At 39.8% G+C, this 18,322-nt stretch overlaps 1 protein-coding gene across 1 annotated transcript in view; it reads left to right on the forward strand.

The window, feature by feature from the left end:
• LOC135225788 (hypoxia up-regulated protein 1-like) overlaps positions 1–17,334 on the forward strand; it is a gene marked incomplete in the record, with an annotated part of 558,991 nt that extends 541,657 nt beyond the window's left edge. The window contains 1 exon segment of the mRNA XM_064265268.1: positions 15,387–17,334. Coding sequence (XP_064121338.1) covers positions 15,387–15,421 — 35 coding nt within the window.
• Positions 17,335–18,322: the final 988 nt, after the last annotated feature.

Consider the following 18,322-nt stretch of genomic DNA (forward strand, 5'->3'; position numbering starts at 1 on the left):
ATGTTAGTTGATTTCCAAAAGACTGAAAAGGTGAAATTTCCTATGGACAGTTACATCAAGAAAATTCAAATTACAATTTCTTTCTTCCTCTACAGTAAATTTTATTGAAGGGACTAAATTATTGAGATTATTAAGGAATTCCTGGAGATTTACGTGAACTGGCCAAATACAGAAAATATCATCCACATACCTAAACCATATAACTTTTTGGGGCAAAATTCTTGGTAAGAGTTTTGTCTCAAAAAATTCCATGTAAATATTGCTAAGGACAGGAGATAAGGGATTACCCATAGCCATGCCAAACTTTTGTACAAAAAATTCCACATTAAAACAAAATTTACTATCTTTGATACATAACCCTATGAGACTAATGAGGTTTGCTACAGTTAAGGGAATGTCATGACGTTCTAATTCATCTTCTAAATATTCAAGTAAATCATCTACAGGCACTTTTGTAAATAAAGAGACAACATCAAAACTAACCATATTAAAATCAAAATTCAAATTTAAACTATTCAATTTGTTTATAAAATCAACATTGTTTTTAACATTTGTGTTAGAAATGTTTCCGACCAAAGGAGTAAGAATTTTTACAATCCATTTAGATAAATTATACATAACTAAGCCCACTGAACTAATGATTGGTCTGATAGGGTTATTGATTTTATGTGCCTTGGCTAAACCATACAAATAAGGTAGGGAGGCGCATTGCGGTGTAAACTGTTTAATTAAATGGTCCAAGCCCTTAAAAATGGATTTAATTTGTTTATTAAAATGGGAGTTCACTGTCTGTGTAGGATCAGACCTCAGTTTCGTATAAGTCGTATAAGTATCAATATCATTTAGCAATGTTATATTTTACTTACATAGTCACTTTTATTCATTATTACCACTGCATTAGATTTATCTGCTTTTTTCACTTTCACTGTTTCGTCTTCTTTAATTTTTTTAAAACCCTGGAGAAATCTCACAGGTACTACATTAGGGGAAGAAGGTTTACTAATAGCACCATACACAATACCTTTACAAACATTGATATCATCAGGGCACAGGTTTTGATTAAATTTTTCCAAATAACAAAAGGATTTTGAAATGTCGACATTGTGATTTTTAAGTATATATATATATATATATATATATATATATATATATATATATATATATATATATATATATGTATATATATAATACTTCTAGGGCACAATTTTTTCACGGATACAACATTCATTGAATAGAATGGCTTTCTCACTGTTAACCAGCTTTTTTGAAATTGCTTCATATTTTCTAATTATTTTCTTTACTTCATTGTTCAGGTTACTAATGGACACATATGGGGTTCTTCCATTACTCCAGTATTTTTACACGCGACAGCTGTTTCGTCAACCTATAACGTATTGACGTTTTCAAGCGTACTGATACAAATATGAGCCTACATGCGTTTTGTGACGTCATGAGGACGGAAAGGTAGTACAATTGCCAGATACCTAGTTTTAAGTATTTACAAAAAGACTATAGTGAAACATAAAATAAGACAAATAAATAAATATGTTAACAACAGAAATTAAATAAAAAAAGTTGAAAGTAAGTTATTATATACACATTATACATAAAATATATATTAATTACATATATGTTTAATTCACTGAAAAGTCAGTGTGCGCTCCTGTCCGCGTGTGGGGGCTTTGTTCCACGCGTTGAAGGACTGCCTCCTACACGAGGGCAAGGATCGGTCTGCCTCACGTTGGATGTTAAGGCTGGGACGTTGCATTGCGATGCTGACTGCTTCTGATATCAATAAACGATTGTAGTTGCCTTCCTTGTGTATTATTTTGGTGTTTGTGAGAAGTTCTTGTAATGATGGTTTTTTATTGTGGGTATCCACAAAGTGCTGATGAATGTGGCTCCTTGGTTTCTGTGGGCCTGCATGCGACGTTTGAGTGTGGTGGTTGTGTGTCCGATATAGCATTTTTGGGGGGACTGACATGCTCGTCAGCACAGACAAACTTGTATACTATATCAATTTAACCACCCCCCTAGCGCCAATATAACAAAATAACAGCAAGGATTTACTGCAAACCAAACCTTACGGCCTCTTTGGTAATGAAAAATAGTACTGCTCCCCCATCGACGGAGAAAGAGGTTAAATCTGATATAGTATACAAGTTTGTCTGTGCTGACGAGCAATGTCAGTCCCCCCAAAAATGCTATATCGGACACAACAACCACCACACTCAAACGTCGCATGCAGGCCCACAGAAACCAAGGAGCCATTCATCAGCACTTTGTGGATACCCACAATAAAAAACCATCATTACAAGAACTTCTCACAAACACCAAAATAATACACAAGGAAGGCAACTACAATCGTTTATTGATATCAGAAGCAGTCAGCATCGCAATGCAACGTCCCAGCCTTAACATCCAACGTGAGGCAGACCGATCCTTGCCCTCGTGTAGGAGGCAGTCCTTCAACCGCGTGGAACAAAGCCCACCCCACACGCAGACAGGAGCGCACACTGACTTTCAGTGAATTAAACATATGTAATTAATATATATTTATGTATAATGTGTATATAATAACTTACTTTCAACTTTTTTTTATTTAATTTCTGTTGTTAACATATTTATTTATTTGTCTTATTTATGTTTCACTATAGTCTTTTGTAAATACTTAAAACTAGGTATCTGGCAATTGTACTACCTTTCCGTCCTCATGACGTCACAAAACGCATGTAGGCTCATATTTGTATCAGTACGCTTGAAAACGTCAATACGTATAGGTTGACGAAACAGCTGTCGCGTGTAAAAATACTGGAGTAAATGGAAGAACCCCATTATGTGTCCATTAGTAACCTGAACAATGAAGTAAAGAAAATAATTAGAAAATATGAAGCAATTTCAAAAAAGCTGGTTAACAGTGAGAAAGCCATCTATCAATGAATATATATATATATATATATATATATATATATATATATATATATATATATATATATATATATATATATGTATTGTGTGTGTGTATGTATGTATGCATACACACAGTGGAACCCCCCTAATTCGCATTCTCTGGATTCACGAGCTCAGGTATTCTCCAGTTTTTCTGTGGAACCTATCTAAAAATTATTTGCAGGTCCCCCACTATTTGTGGATGCGAATTTTTTTTGTAAATAAACATTCTGTATTGTCATATTTTTTATTTTATAATGGTAGAATTAAATATCACAATAATAATATTAAATTATAAGGTACTCACTGGTGATAAATGATGACTATAGATAATGATGATAAATTAGTTACTCAGTCTGATGAGTGATGATGAAGATAGACTGCACAGTTAGTCACAAGAGTTACATAAGACTATCCTGACCTTGTCCCAGTGGTGAAATGCCGGTCTTGGATCCGTACATGCTGTCCAATAGTCAACCTGGGTAGGGGATGGGCATGCTGATCATACTGGGTCTTTACCTGCTCAACATGGGTGGCAGCACGGCTGTCACCACAGTCGTCAGTCTTGACCTGCCACTCCTTTGAAGAGGACTATGGGTGTGCAGGGATGCACGACCTAAGAGGTCAGCCTTACAGGATCTGGACGGGGGAGAGGCCTGAGAAATTGAGAGTATATATTCCAAAGCTGTAAAAGACCTTGATCAAACTCTTCGCAATCAATGCTGTCAGAGGGTACTGTTGTCAGGATGAGGTGCTTGATTGTCTTCACGGCTGCCTCAGCATGACCGTTCGGTTGTGGATAATATGGGGAGGTCATCACATGTTGGACTCCCCATCGTTCCATGAAGTCCTGGAACTCGTTGCTGGTGAACTATGGTCCTCCATCAGTCTGAGGCGGAGAGGCACACTAACTTCCTGGAAGTAGCGGCAGAAGAGAAGCATTAGTATCACCTTTGCATGGGACAACAACAGGCCATCCTGAGAGTCGGTCAGCTATGATGAGGAAGGCATTTCCTGCGACCTTAAAGAAATCTGCTGGAAAAGACTCAAAGGATTGTCGTCATTCATCAATGGTTCCTGCTGCTGGTGCAATACCTGGCATGACACAAGCTCCAATTGTGTTGACAGTGTCTCAGTTAATACCAGACCAGAAGACAGCCTTTCTTGCCCAATGCTGAGTAGATTCCATGCCCCTATTAATGTCATGTAGGCTAGACAAGGTGTTGCGGCGGAGGGTGGCAGGAACTATAACTTAGCTCCATACAAAACGAGGTCACCATCAACGTAGAGCTCGTTCCGTATTTTTCTGTATGGGAGTAAGGAGTTATGAAGATCATATCTGTTGGAGGGGAATCCTGAGGTGATACAGTCGAGTAGTTGAGTGTAGACAGGGTCTGCTCTTGCCGTGTCTTGCCGTGTCTCGTAGATCCTGAAGATTCTTGTCAGCGTCTTGAACTGGAGACTTTATTTTAGAGGTGACAGTGTACACAGCCATGACTGTTCAGTGATGACTGTTCAGTGATAGGTGGTGGAATGGGTGTGTGCGATTTTGTCCTCTGGTTTGGGGTGTCTAGTTGGGGCTCAAGACAAAGCATCAGGAATGTTCTGAGACTTGCCAACACGCCACACAGCTGTGAACAAATAGGGCGAAATATTTTCCTTCAAACGTTGGAGGTGAGGATTCTCAATGGCATCCCGCGAAAAATGATTCAGGATAGGTATGAGAGGGCGGTGATCTGTCATGAGAGTAAAATTCTCTGGACCGGTGAGATACAGCCTACATTTTGACATTGCCCAGACCACAGCCAACATCTTGAGCTCAATAGTGGCATATTGTGTGTGTCGTTAAGGAATCAAGAGCCACACTGAACTAAGTGCAGGCATCCACTACCATTGTCCTGCAGAAGGGCATATACAATACCATTAAGGCATGAGGCATCTGTCTGGAGGACAACAGGCAGGTTTGGGTCAAAGGCAGCGAGAACAGGTGGACAGAGGAGTGCTAACTTAGATGCATTGAAAGACCTCATCATGATCAGGAGTCTAAACGAATGTTCTCTTGGGGCTCATCAGAGGACATAGAGCCTGGGCTGTAGCGGCAATGTCAAGGGTGAACTCTGCCAATTGGTTAACCAGGCCCATGAATGATCTGAGGGCTGTCAGGTTAGCCTGAGTCAGGATGTTGCGGGATCGCAAGCTAAAAAAAAAGCGGGCAAGACCCCTTACATAAATTTAACCAGTCCGGCTGCCAAACGCACCCTCAGCCACACTTTCCTCTTCATGCTACGGAATACACGCAGGACAATTGACTCACCTACACACAGTACACAAAACAGACACGTACTCACTCCAACTCCAGATACTCAGGGCTAGGGTGTGCTGTCCGCAGGACAAAGTTGCCGAGACACCAACAACCACCACAAACCAACACACAACCAACAACGAAGAACTATAACCACACAACTCGATAACAACACAATAACAACCAAGAACCACAACGCCACACAACACAACAACAACATGACAACAACCAAGAATCACAGAACACAACAACAACACGACAAGCTACCAAGGACCACAACTCCACAACTCAACAACACAACAAACAAACAAGGACTACAACCACAACTCAACAACACAACAAACAAAAAAAGGACTACAACCACAACTCAACAACACAACAAACAAAAAAGGACTACAACCAAAACAAACAACCAAGGACTACAGCCACAACAACAACGACACCAAGAAACCACAACAGCTCCCCAACAACAACCCTCAACTATAACAACTCACAACTCAATAGAAACTCACAAGCTCAACAACCTCCCAACACACAAGCACAACAACCTTCAAACACACACCACAAACACAACTGACCAACAACAGTACTGCCAAGATCACTGCCCAAAACGTCTGTCTTTCACAATTTCTCATTCCAGACTGCCTTGTGACTGACCCAACAGACACAACAACCCCTCGCCAAACGAGCAACTCTCTTGCTAACTATCCATTCACACAAACACAACAACCACCTAACGCACCGTCTATTCCCCCCCCCCCCTCTCTCTCTCTCTCTCTCTCTCTCTCTCTCTCTCTCTCTCTCTCTCTCTCTCTCTCTCTCTCTCTCTCTCTCTCTCAAGGAAGTTGTCAAATGGAACTCCCATAACTTCTCCATATTTCCTCCCCTGTTACATTTGACATCTCCTTACAGTCACAACACCCACACTAAATAGCCTTCCGGAACACCCATGGATACTCAGACGCAGGCCCCCTGGATCTTGTTTGAGGGCCAACATACACACACTCAGTTACACCGCCATCCACTTCTCCCAGACCACTTCCAGTCAGACTCCCATTACCATCTCCCTCACTACTATCCTCCCAAATCCTGCTCTCTACTTCATCTATATCTTCCAGTTCTTGTCCTAATATTTATCGTAACTCTGCCACCAAATCACTTACCTCATTTACACTCCTGCCAAACTCCTGAAGAAACTCATTCATACTGCCAACCACGTCCTCACAACTTGATTCCCTGCCTTATCCACCATTTTTACCCTAATGCTAAACCCTCTTATCATGCAGTTCACGTTTCTCCCTTTCATTCCCTTTCCTTACCTTTTGCTTTCCTCCATACTTGACCAACATTAGCTGCCAATCTCCCAGACCCATTTGCTCACTGATGCTCAGCTCACATTTATTCACTTTCAACCACTCACTCATTGCATTCCCCCAACCATACTGTTGCTTACTAGAGGACCGACCCAATTGAATCTCCTTAACACCTAGTTTCCAGAGTTGCCAGCATGACTCATCTTCTTTTGCCTACACACACACTCGCCACATGACCTTCCATTCCACTTTCAACACATTTTGCTCGTTGTTCCTTACACAGCCTAGCATAATGTCCATTCTTTCCGCAGTTACCACAAACCACATGCATACGGGTACCCCGACATCCACTTGCTATGTGCCCTACCTGTCCACACCTGTAACATTCATTCTTCTTGTGCCCTGGCCTTACCACTTTTGTAACACTGCTGCTCTCGTTCACGACTAACTGATCCTACTCTTCTGACACTCGCACTCCTATCTCTTTTAGGGTTAACTACACTCATGTTACTTGCTCTAACGCTCCTATCAACCACTCACTCTGCCATTTGGTTCGGCCCTTCTAAAACTGCCTCCCTATAGCTTGTAAACTCTGGTATAACTACAGCTACTTCAGTCCTAATGCTAACACTTCTACTTTCTACCATACACCTATCTAACTTGCAATCCTCTACTATTTCTAAAATGTTGTTCCACGTTAACCTTTCATTCGTCCATCGCATTTTCTCCTTATGTTTCAGATTTATAAACTCATATACGCTCTCTGGTACAGTCACTAACAACTTCCTCACTAACTCCTTACACTCACTTATCCTTTCGTCCCCAAACTTTTTCCTGGCTAATGTTTCTAACCTACAGACATACATTGACGACTCACCAGCATTCATTTTGGCCTCTTCAAAATAATGTTTTCTCCTATATCTAACACTACTCTTCATCGCCTGTTCCACAATCCTGCTTTCACACACTTACGGCACATTCCCTACACCCATCAACACCCCATACATACTCAGGCAAAAATTCCGTCAAGAAGTTACGTAACTGTCTTGCCCAGACACTTGTTATCCCCATACTTAGCCAAACAGTTTTTTCATATTCCTTAAAAAAGTTCCCTATGTCCCTTCTACCATATTCCTTGTATTGTGCACATCGCGGTACCTCTCTCGTATACAGTCTTTTGTACTTCCTGCTCACTCTCACTTTTGTTACTAACATCCTGACCCTTCCTTCCCCCTTCCAAATACAGCGAGTCCACTTTCATACTCGCGTCCATACTTTTAGTCACACCTTTCTAACCCTTCTTCCAACCGACCAATTCCCACTTATCTTCAAATCACTCTCATCCTGCACTTTATCCTCGACTCTATGGTCACCTTCATCTGTCCTCTTCTTACCCTGCTCATCAGTCTTAACTAGTCTTTCCCTTAGCCCTTTTCTTACCCTCAACTCCTTCTTACCCTTCTGCTCTGATTTCTTCCTATCCTGTGTCTTCTTCCCCTCCCTTCCACAACCATATCGCTTTCATCACTCATACTCTCATCCACTTGTTCTTTCACTTTCTTAATCACTCCTGGCCAGTCACAAGACCCAGTAGACCTGCCTCCTACAGCTCCCTCTCCAAAAAACCCTTTCATCATCTCCATCATCATCTCTTGCACACTACTCATCATTGACTCCAACTTTTCATCCATCTTCTCAATCATCCGTTGCTCGGCCTATTTCACTTCCTCTTTCATTCCCTCTTCTGCACTTCTCATCACTCCTCTAAACTTCTAACTCCCTCTTATATTTCTCGCACTCAAGCCTCAGCATCTCATTCTCTGCTTCCATTGCTTTACCAACTTCCCTCCCCAACCTCAGCTCCTCCTTCAACCCTTCCATCCTCATTTTCTCCTTTCTCCACCAATCACACAACTTACTACCCCAGTCGTCCTGCCGCTGCCGCACCAGCAGTCCCTGTTCAGGTGCCTAAAATTTAATGTGGTGGGATCACAAACTAAAAACACAAGCAGGCAAGACTACCTACATAAATTTAACCAATCTGGCTGCCAAACTTTCCTCTTCACGCTACGGAATACACGCAGGACAGTTGACTTACACACAGAACACAAAACACAAACACATGTACTCACCCCAACTGCAGATACTTGGGGCAAGGCTGTGCTGTCTGCTGGACGAGGTCGCTGAGACACCAACAACTACCGCAAACCAACGCACAACCAAGAACCACAACCACACAACCCAACAACAACACAACAAGCAACCAATGACCACAACTCAACAGCACACCAACAACCAAGGACCACAACTCAACAACACAACAAACAAACAATGACTACAACCACAACTCAACAAACAAAAAAGGACAACCACAACAAACAACCAAGGACTACAACCACAACAAACAACCAAGGACTACAACCACAACAACAACAACAACAACAAGAAACCACATCAGCTCCCCAACAACTATAACAACTCAACATAAACTCACAAGCTCAACAACCTCCAAACACACTAGCACAACAACCCTCAAACACAGCACAAATAACTCAGATAACTCTCTGAAAACACAACACAACTAACCAACAATAGTACTGCCAAGACCGCTGCCCAAAACGTCTGTCTTTCACGATTTCTCATTCCAGACTGCCTTGTGACCGACCCAACAGACAACAACCCCTCACCGAATGAGCAACTCACTTGCTAACTATCCATTCTCTCTCTCTCTCTCTCTCTCTCTCTCTCTCTCTCTCTCTCTCTCTCTCTCTCTCTCTCTCTCTCCTCAAGGACGTTGTCAAATGGAACTCCCATAACTCCTCCATAGGGAAATCCCGGATGGCACTGACTTTTTCTTGATCAGTCGAAATACCCTCTCTTGAGAGCGTGTATCCGCAGAATTTGCGGCAACCACAAACTTAGCTTTGTTGAGGGTAATCCCAAACTTGCGGCACCTGGTGGGCATATCTGGTAGCTGCAAGGCCCATCGGTTCTCTGCAGTGTTTGAACCAACCATACGGTGCAATAAAGGTAGTCAAATGGTGATCCTCTTTGGCAAGTTCCATTTGCCAGTACCCACAGAGGACATCAGCTGTCACGAAAAACTGAGCCTTTCGGTCCACACTACAAATAGCGGTGAAGGGTGGGCTGGTTGAGAAACTTGGCTGTCAGCTTGGAGAGGTCAACGCCATTGCATACTCCTGTGATGTTTTTGGCGACGACGATGAGAGGATGACACCATTCTGAAGGGTCATCTTCAGCGGGCTTAATTATTCCCTGGGATACCATAGAGTCAACCTCTTCCTTGACCTGGTCCCTGAAGGTGAGGGGAATCTGTCTTTGGGTGTGAATGGTAAAGGGCACAGCACCATCCTTGAGATGAATCCTCATGGAAAACCAACCATGGACTTGAAAAGCATTGACTTTGTCTTCTTTAGAAACCAGCGTATCTGGAAATTCCCGGGGGAAATATTCCTTGGCAGCCAAAGGTGATGTGTTGGCTGAAATAGGTAGCTCCTTGTATCTATTGACATGTCTAACTTCCGCATTGGGCTTAGGAAAATCTGGAGATATTATGTGGAGTAGGTTGAAGGCTACTCCTGGGGATGCTCAAACTCTCTAGCTGTTGCTGGCCAATAACGGTGACATCAGCATCTGTTTCTGGTAACATCTGTAGGCGAGAGTTTATGTTGCCCATATGTCAAAAAGACGCAGATGGGTTGGGGTGTTTTGGGGGCTATGGAAGAAGGGTATCCTAAACGATGGCAGCTGTTTTGCTGTGCATCTTGGGGCCTTGCTTGAGCTGGAAGTACTGTTGCTTGGAGATCCATCCTGGTTGTTGGCATGGCATTTAATTGTCCTGGACCAATGACTGAGGCAGGCACAGCTTTTGCAGGTATTGTTGGTAGCAGGGCACTCATTAGGGTCATGCTGTCGAGTGCAGGACTGGCATGAAGTAGCTGGTGCTAAAGTCGGTTTTGAAGGTAAGGTTTCACTTGCACTTTTCTTCTTACCATTTTTGTAGGCAGAAACAGCACGTATAGCAGAAGTTGCACTCTTAACTGCTTCATATGACCAACAGGTCATGACGACATCTTGAAATGAAGAGGCTGTGTCCAAGAAGATTATTTTCTGCACTATCTCTTTATCTTGGATACCCATCAAAATTATCATTTTCAACTTGTCTCCTCGCATGCAGCTGAATTCCTTGGGCACAAGTCGACTTCCTCTGTAATGCGTCGAAGCATACGTAGAAGTCAGCAAAAGATTCTCCCTCCATCTGTTTGCAACTAAGCAATTCCTTATGGCAAAGAACTTCATTGCATAAACCCTTTATGTGAGACTGCAGGGCATCTAACACTTTGCGTACAGTTATTTATGAAGGTGAGATTGGCAAAGTTTGTTCCAAGACGCATTGAGTTTCAAGGGGTAACCACATCCGCAACTGGATCATTTGTTTCTCCCTAGGAAGCTTGAAATGATCAAACATAATGGCATAATCATCCCACCGGCGTCTCCATTCCCTAAACATTTGGAATATTGCATCAGCCTTAAGCGGGGTTGGCGTTTATGGCATGGTTTTATTGTGGTGGGGAAGAGAAGGTTGACTAGAGGAAGCAGGTCCCATCTCTGTACCTGGTATGGGGTTTTCTGAGTAGAAGGGTTTGGCAGATGAGAGCAAATGGATAAGGGCTGTAAATCTTACATTTTCCTCATCTCTGTGCATATTTTCCTCTCTTCTGCGTAACTCCTCTTGTGCTCTTCTGTCTTCTTCTTCATGTTTTCTTTGTTCTCTTCTTTCATCATCTTCACATTGTCTTTTTTCTTCTTCATACCGGCAAATTCCTCTAAAAACTTGATAAGTTGAAGGAAATCTGTCGCAGTTTGTTGGGTGGTGGGGAGGGGTTGGAAGTGAGGGCGGAGTGGTGGATAAGGGGAGGAGGGTGGTGTCGTCCTTGGGAACTCCTCTCCCACAGTGTTCCCACTGTGGGCATACGCTCCCACACTACTGGCTTCTAGCAATCCTTGGTCTGCGGTGTGTTTTGGCTGACCTACAAAATCTTCTAGCTCATCCATTGCATAAAATGTGCAGTGAATGATGCGTATTAATTCTTCATCTTTAAACAGCAGTTTAAATAAGAGTTACTGGATCAGCGAGAGTGTGTGTGCATACATGTGTGTCTGCTCTGCATAGCGACAGATGGACAGTCAGTAACCCAGAAGCAATGGGGACTGGATGTATGGGTATGCGCTCTAGCTTATGGCAGCAGCAAGGGTTTTGCATGTCATGATATTTATGTGAAATGCACAAAAGGGACACTAGAAGGGCGAGACACTTTGCATTACACTTCACTCATTATCCACTGATCACCGTACACTTGCAGCACAATAAATCCACAATAGCATGTTGGGTGAAGGCAGCAAACAGACAATAGTGTTGATGATTAATGGTGCCAGAAGATGTACTTGCAGAAAAACCCTCTTGAATAAAGACTTCACTGACACTTCAGTTCACTGCACCATGTGTATGTTTGATGTGTTATCCTTATCACTAAAGGTTGGGGATGAAAGAAACACTGAGATATCAAAAGTAGGTTCTTAATGTCAAAGTGAAGTAAACAAAATCACAGTGGTGCAAGTTATGTGCAAGCAAGGAATACAGAGCGGTGCCGTATTGGTGAAACATTACTGCCAGATGGGCGAGATTTGGTCGTTCCATATTGTACATGATACATATAAGAATGATATTTATTAAATACATAGGGAGGTATACGTATGAATGGGCACGAAACTTTAAGAATGCAATACTATACATAATGGTTCATATATCGTACTGATTGTTTCTTTCATTTACCTACACACTCCATGGGGATCACTGGATTCCTCCTGCTCAACTGATCCACAAGAACGTTGAGTATCCCTTGCACAAATCTTGTGACGATTGTTGTCTGATTCTCAGTGGCTCACAGAAGGAGATCCCTTGCTGCTTCGCACAGTGAAAAGGAGTGCTTTCCCCCTTATTTGCTGATGTACAATAGTGCTGTTGTGTTGTCTGAGTGCACTGCTATTGTTCTGTTGTACACCTCTGACGCAAACTTCCTGAGACCAAAGTGAATAACTTTTAACTCTTTCACATATACGTATATGTAAATAGCTACATGAAAGGTGAAAAATTAAAGGCCAGGTACCAAGCGCCTTCGTGTGTTACATACACTTCTCCGGGGTACAAAGCAAAATAAATAGAAACATAAACAAGCAAACCAGCATTACAAATTGCCACTACCAAATAAGTAAGAATACTTTAAAAGTGTTTAAGAACTAAAACTGCAGTTATTATAACAGGCTGTTGATAAAAGGTGACATTGTATTTCCCTACAATTTTATAAATTTTTTTATGTATATATAACAATTCCATGTTGACATTTTCTTGGATATTGACTCACTCTCTTGCTCAGGGAGACTTTGACCTGGTGTAGTAGATACCCATTGCTCTTCATTACCAACAGGTAATCTTCCCAGATCTTCAGCCTCCCTCTTCACAGAGATGTTTGGTGTTCTGGAGAGGAGGTTGCCTAGCAGTGTCTTAAACTGGAGTGAACATGGTCCTCCCTATCTCCAGACACATGTCTAGCAGGAAGGAGGACTTGAGATGCTGTAATCTTTAGACAGAGGCAGCTTGGAGAGCAAAAATGGCTGTGATTGGTTCCAGCAAGAATGCTTGGGGACCCTTAGTATTCAGTTATCTCATCTGCCTAACCTTGGCACTGGTTGGAATTGCCTTGTTCCGTGAAGAAAGAATACCGGTTCATGAGTCTCCTCCATCAAGAGCCAAACAGTTCCTGGTTTATGTCAATGCTCTTCCTAAGTCATTTCTGCAATCCCTAGTTCTACCGGGATGCACAGCCAATATTTTTGCGTTGCCAGTGAGAATGTCCATTAGTTGCTTTATAAAAAAGATTTTGTTTGCCAACCGTGAAATTTGGTGACTCCATAACACCTAGAGAGATGGGTTCTCTTAACCAGGGATGACCCAACTTGCTTTGAAGTTTAGATCCTTCACCTACTCTGTTGCCAAACTTGTCAGAGGTAATTTCCTTGCTTCATTGAATTGGGGTCCCTACAAATCCAGGAGTCAACTACAGACATCCTGCTCTTTTTTTGCACACACACACACACACACACACACACACACACACACACACACACACACACACACACAGAGAGAGAGAGAGAGAGAGAGAGAGAGAGAGAGAGAGAGAGAGAGAGAGAGAGAGAGTGTTGACACTGCAGGTACTGTCTGTTGTTTTACTGGTTGTCCTTACAAGTTCAGCCAGGTATTCAATACTTTTTCAGTCACTAAGCTTAGGACAGGTGGTGATTATGGTTGTTAGTATTTAACCGTATAATGAATGACCTTACATTTGATCCCTGTTTCTGAAAAAAGACACAAACATTTACTGTATGTATATATATATATATATATATATATATATATATATATATATATATATACACACAGGCAGTCCCCGGGTTACGACGGTGTCGGCTTATGACATTCCGAAGTTACGACGCTTGTCAATAGACGTTATTTCCAGGGTTACGACGCATGTTCCAGGGTTACGACGCCTACAACGCTCATCTGGGAGATGAAATATGACACCAAAAATGCAAAATAATCAATATTTGAAGGTTTTTTTTATGAAAAATGCCATAAGAATGCAGTTTACATAGTTTTCAATGCACCCAAAGCATTAAAAGTAAGGTTTTCTTAGGATTTTTGATGATGTTCCTGCTTACGACGATTTTCAGCTTACGACGCGTCTCAAGAACGGAACCCCCGTCGTAACCCGGGGACCGCCTGTATATATATATGTGTATATGTATGTAATTCAGTTGATCTTCAGGCAAGGAGGCACCGATTCATTGAAGTTTGTCATGGTGCCTTGAGTGCTATGTTTGTTCGTAACTGAGTTGGGAATTGCTAGAAGTTAGCATCCACTAAACTGGATGAGTACCATCATCTACTGCATATTAAGTGATGCATCTCTATGATATTTATTTGTAGAGCTGCATTCACAGTTGCAGAGCTCTCTTTTATAGCATGCACAAGTTTGAGTTTGCCCTCCACAAAAAATTTCTTTGCTAATTTCAAGCCCTGGGATTTCACTTGGAGGTTTCTCTTGGACTGCTTGAATCTCTCCTAATTTTCAGTTTCATAAAAACATATAAGTGATGTAGTGTGTTATGGTACAAATTTGGTTGTCATAACAGAATGCTAGTTTTTTAATTAACTCATGACTCATCCTTTAGTGAGTTTCCTCCTCCAAGCCCCACTGAAGCTCCAAAGATGTACTTGCACCCTGGTGCCAACCAGCCTGTAGATGATCTTTAAATTGCTCTTTGGGAATGATGTCTAGCTGTGATGAAGGCCAATACTCAAGTAGGCCAATTTTTTTTATTAAAGATTGCACTTTAATAAGTTTTTACCTTTACCTTCAAGCTTTGGACTAATTCCAGATCATTTTCTTTTCTCAAGGAATTGTTTCACTTCTTTTTGTGGTATGTTCTTTTTTTTTCTTTAAATGTCAATTCCCCTGTTTCTTTAAGGTCAGGGTATTTGTTTTGCCTTTCTACTATCTAGACATAAATTTTTTCATATCCTTGTCACAACCTGTTTTTACTATGAGTTGGTTATTAATAATTACATATATTTATTTTCAAAACATGCTTCCAGAATATTTAATTTTATATAAAAACCTTATATGCAGATTTTTTTTATACCTGTGGATAATTTCACACTTTTTCCCTTCTTTTTTTTTCAGATGGAGACAACAGTACACCTCGCACTGAATTGTGAGTTAAGCCAAAGAGTAACCACAAGTTTGATTTTGGTATTTGTATAACTAAAAATGTGTTTTTTTTAGCAGAAAGTGTGGAATTGGAACAATAAATATAACTTCAACATTGTAAGACAAAATGCATACCCTGTACATTTGAGTAATTTATTATATATATTTTTTTTATGTCCAAGGGCACAAAAAATTAATGTATATTAGTAGTCTCTTGTGTGCTTTTAACCATCATCAAGATTGTATAACTTCACGAAAACTAAATGTTTAGAATTTTTTCTCAATATTGAGCCCCTGAACCCCTATTACCTTTATATTGCACATAATGTATAAACAGAATATTTGTGGTTAATCAGTATTGGTGAATTATAAATTTACTTTTTAAATATGTGGACAAATTCATCAGAAGGATTATGTACTGGTTATCAGAATAGGAAAAGAAATATATGTGAATGTTGTATGTTTTGAATATGTGCTTTATACCAAAGGCCTTTATTTCTTGATGTAGGTAACATTCCATGATGAATTATTGTAAGTTATTTGTTAGTCTGATCTGTATAGTCAAAATGTTAAACTTTGAATTTAAAAAGCTGTCTGGATTTGATTCTTAATTTTGTTGTCTGAGATTTTTATTTATTTGCCCCTTTGGTATTTCTAGAATTGAATTGAAATTAAATTTAGGCAGGACAGCACTGTATATTATTTTTTTTTACACCATAACTTGCTCTTGAAATTCTATTTATCCATCAATTACCAGGCAGCCATTTTTCTGTCCATATTGCACGAAATCATCATTATTATTTTACTTGTGGTGTGGTGTATCTTTTTGAAATCCTTTATTTTTAGCGTATGGTAATGGAAATAGGTTTCTGTTTACTAGGCATCAATTAAATGACTTCATAATCTTGATGTCATCTTTGATTGTTGAAATAGTTGGTAAATGAAAACAATATTGGTATCAAAGTCATCAAACTTGAGATTAATACCCAAATACCTATAGATCAGAAGGATTTTGATGATTTATTATTGTGCTAAATTCTTAGTTGATAAATATTCTTATATGGTGGGTAACCAAGATATTTGCCAATGAAACTGAAGGTTTAAGTTTTTGGTGGCAAAATTGTTTGCCAGTGAGATTGGAAGAGGAATATCTTCAATTGTTTTTTTGTAATACAGTCTCATTTTGTGTCATTCAGTTCTTTATGCCTTCAGAAAATTATTTGCAAAATTTGAGATTGTATTGTATTCATCGTTAGTGATGAATACTAATTTTTGTATTGATATTTGTAAAATATAGACCATGAATAATACTGGAAATAGTGGCAGTAAGGAGCAATTTGATTAAAGGCCTCAGTCATATTTATATTTACTTATTCTGGCAAATTCAGTATAAAGAAACTGTTCCATCTCAACATTCATGTGGAGGCCAAAAATCAGTATGGTGTAATTTCATAATTCTTAATTCATAATTTATTTTGATTTGTGTTGGGTTTTTATAAATCTGAAGTAATGTGAGTTAAAAAGTTTGGGTTGTATGCCCTTCAGGAAGATTTGGTTGGCAATACTGTCATCTCCAAAGAACTTTGTATGTTATACGATAAAGTTTATTATGTACCTTTATCTATCATGTTTGAATAGACTCAGAAATGCCAATTTTATTCTTTTGAAAGGCGGGTAGTTATTTAATTAGGTAAGCAAGGCTCATTGTATGTTATAAGTAGTATTTATTTGACTTCCTTAATTAATATAAAAGTATAATATGGCTGAATTATGATTGCCATGTCAATGATCATCATTTAAGATGTAAAAAGTCCTGATTTGTATGGTAATTTAAAGAGAGCATGACAAATATTTGTGTCTGTCAAGTATGGTGCCTTGCTTTATTCTGTGTGACACTCATGTTAATAAAGAAAAAAGAAAGTATTGTTTTTTTGTTTTAGAGGCTTGATTTAACCATGAAGTTTTAGAATAGGTGTAGTGACTGGACTGGCACTCATTTTGTAGTCTTCTGTAAAAGAAAACTATTGCGATGGCTTTGTTTGGCTGTCTGCACTTTTTTTGTCACAATTTTTCTGCCTGCCCTTTTTCTGTCTACCCTCGGATCTTTAAACTACTGAGGCTAGATAGCTGACAATGGGTATGTTGATCAAACATAAATTGCAGCCCTCTAGCCTCAGTAGTTATTATTTTATTTAATGTTAAAGTTAGCCATGATTGTGTGTCTGACACTGTTTTGGGTTCTAACAACAAGGCTACCACTGGGCCTTGGTTGAAAGTTTCATGGTCTTCGGCTCATACAGCATTAAGGGGGCCGGCTGGCTAATGCTCTTTTTTAAGAACAGGACTTTGATATTCATGCCACTTAATAAGGTGACTTGGGACATCTCCAAACCGCATATGATTTTCGCCTCTGACCTTCGGTTTTGTGACGCCAGGGCGATTTATCCCGAAAATAACCACCATTTTTTCAAAATTCATCCTCCTCCCTTGATATTTAATATTAAGAACCTGGGATTACTACCATATATAGACCTGATGTAGACCTCCAATCGAATGGAGAGTTTTTTTTTCTAAAAGTCATTTTTTTGCAAGATATGAATTTTTCAATATGGTAAAAAAATAAACCCTATAAATCAGGAGAAAAAAATTTATAAAAAAAATACGAAACAAAAATTGGAAAAAAGGGCTCTATTTGATTGTTCTATAATGTCTTTCTGAGTTATATACCAAATTTCAATGTTATAGCTTTAAAACTAAGTGAGAAGATAGATTTTGAAGGTCAATAAGTATAGTTTTGATTGAGATACGGGCGTTCAAATTTTTCCTTCGTATTTCTATAAAGACAATGTTAATAAATAATGATTATTATGAATGTATATTTCTTTTTTGTTTTTGTTTATTAAATAAAC

Source organism: Macrobrachium nipponense, chromosome 13 (assembly GCF_015104395.2).
Source record: "Macrobrachium nipponense isolate FS-2020 chromosome 13, ASM1510439v2, whole genome shotgun sequence".
Taxonomy (NCBI): domain Eukaryota; kingdom Metazoa; phylum Arthropoda; class Malacostraca; order Decapoda; family Palaemonidae; genus Macrobrachium; species Macrobrachium nipponense.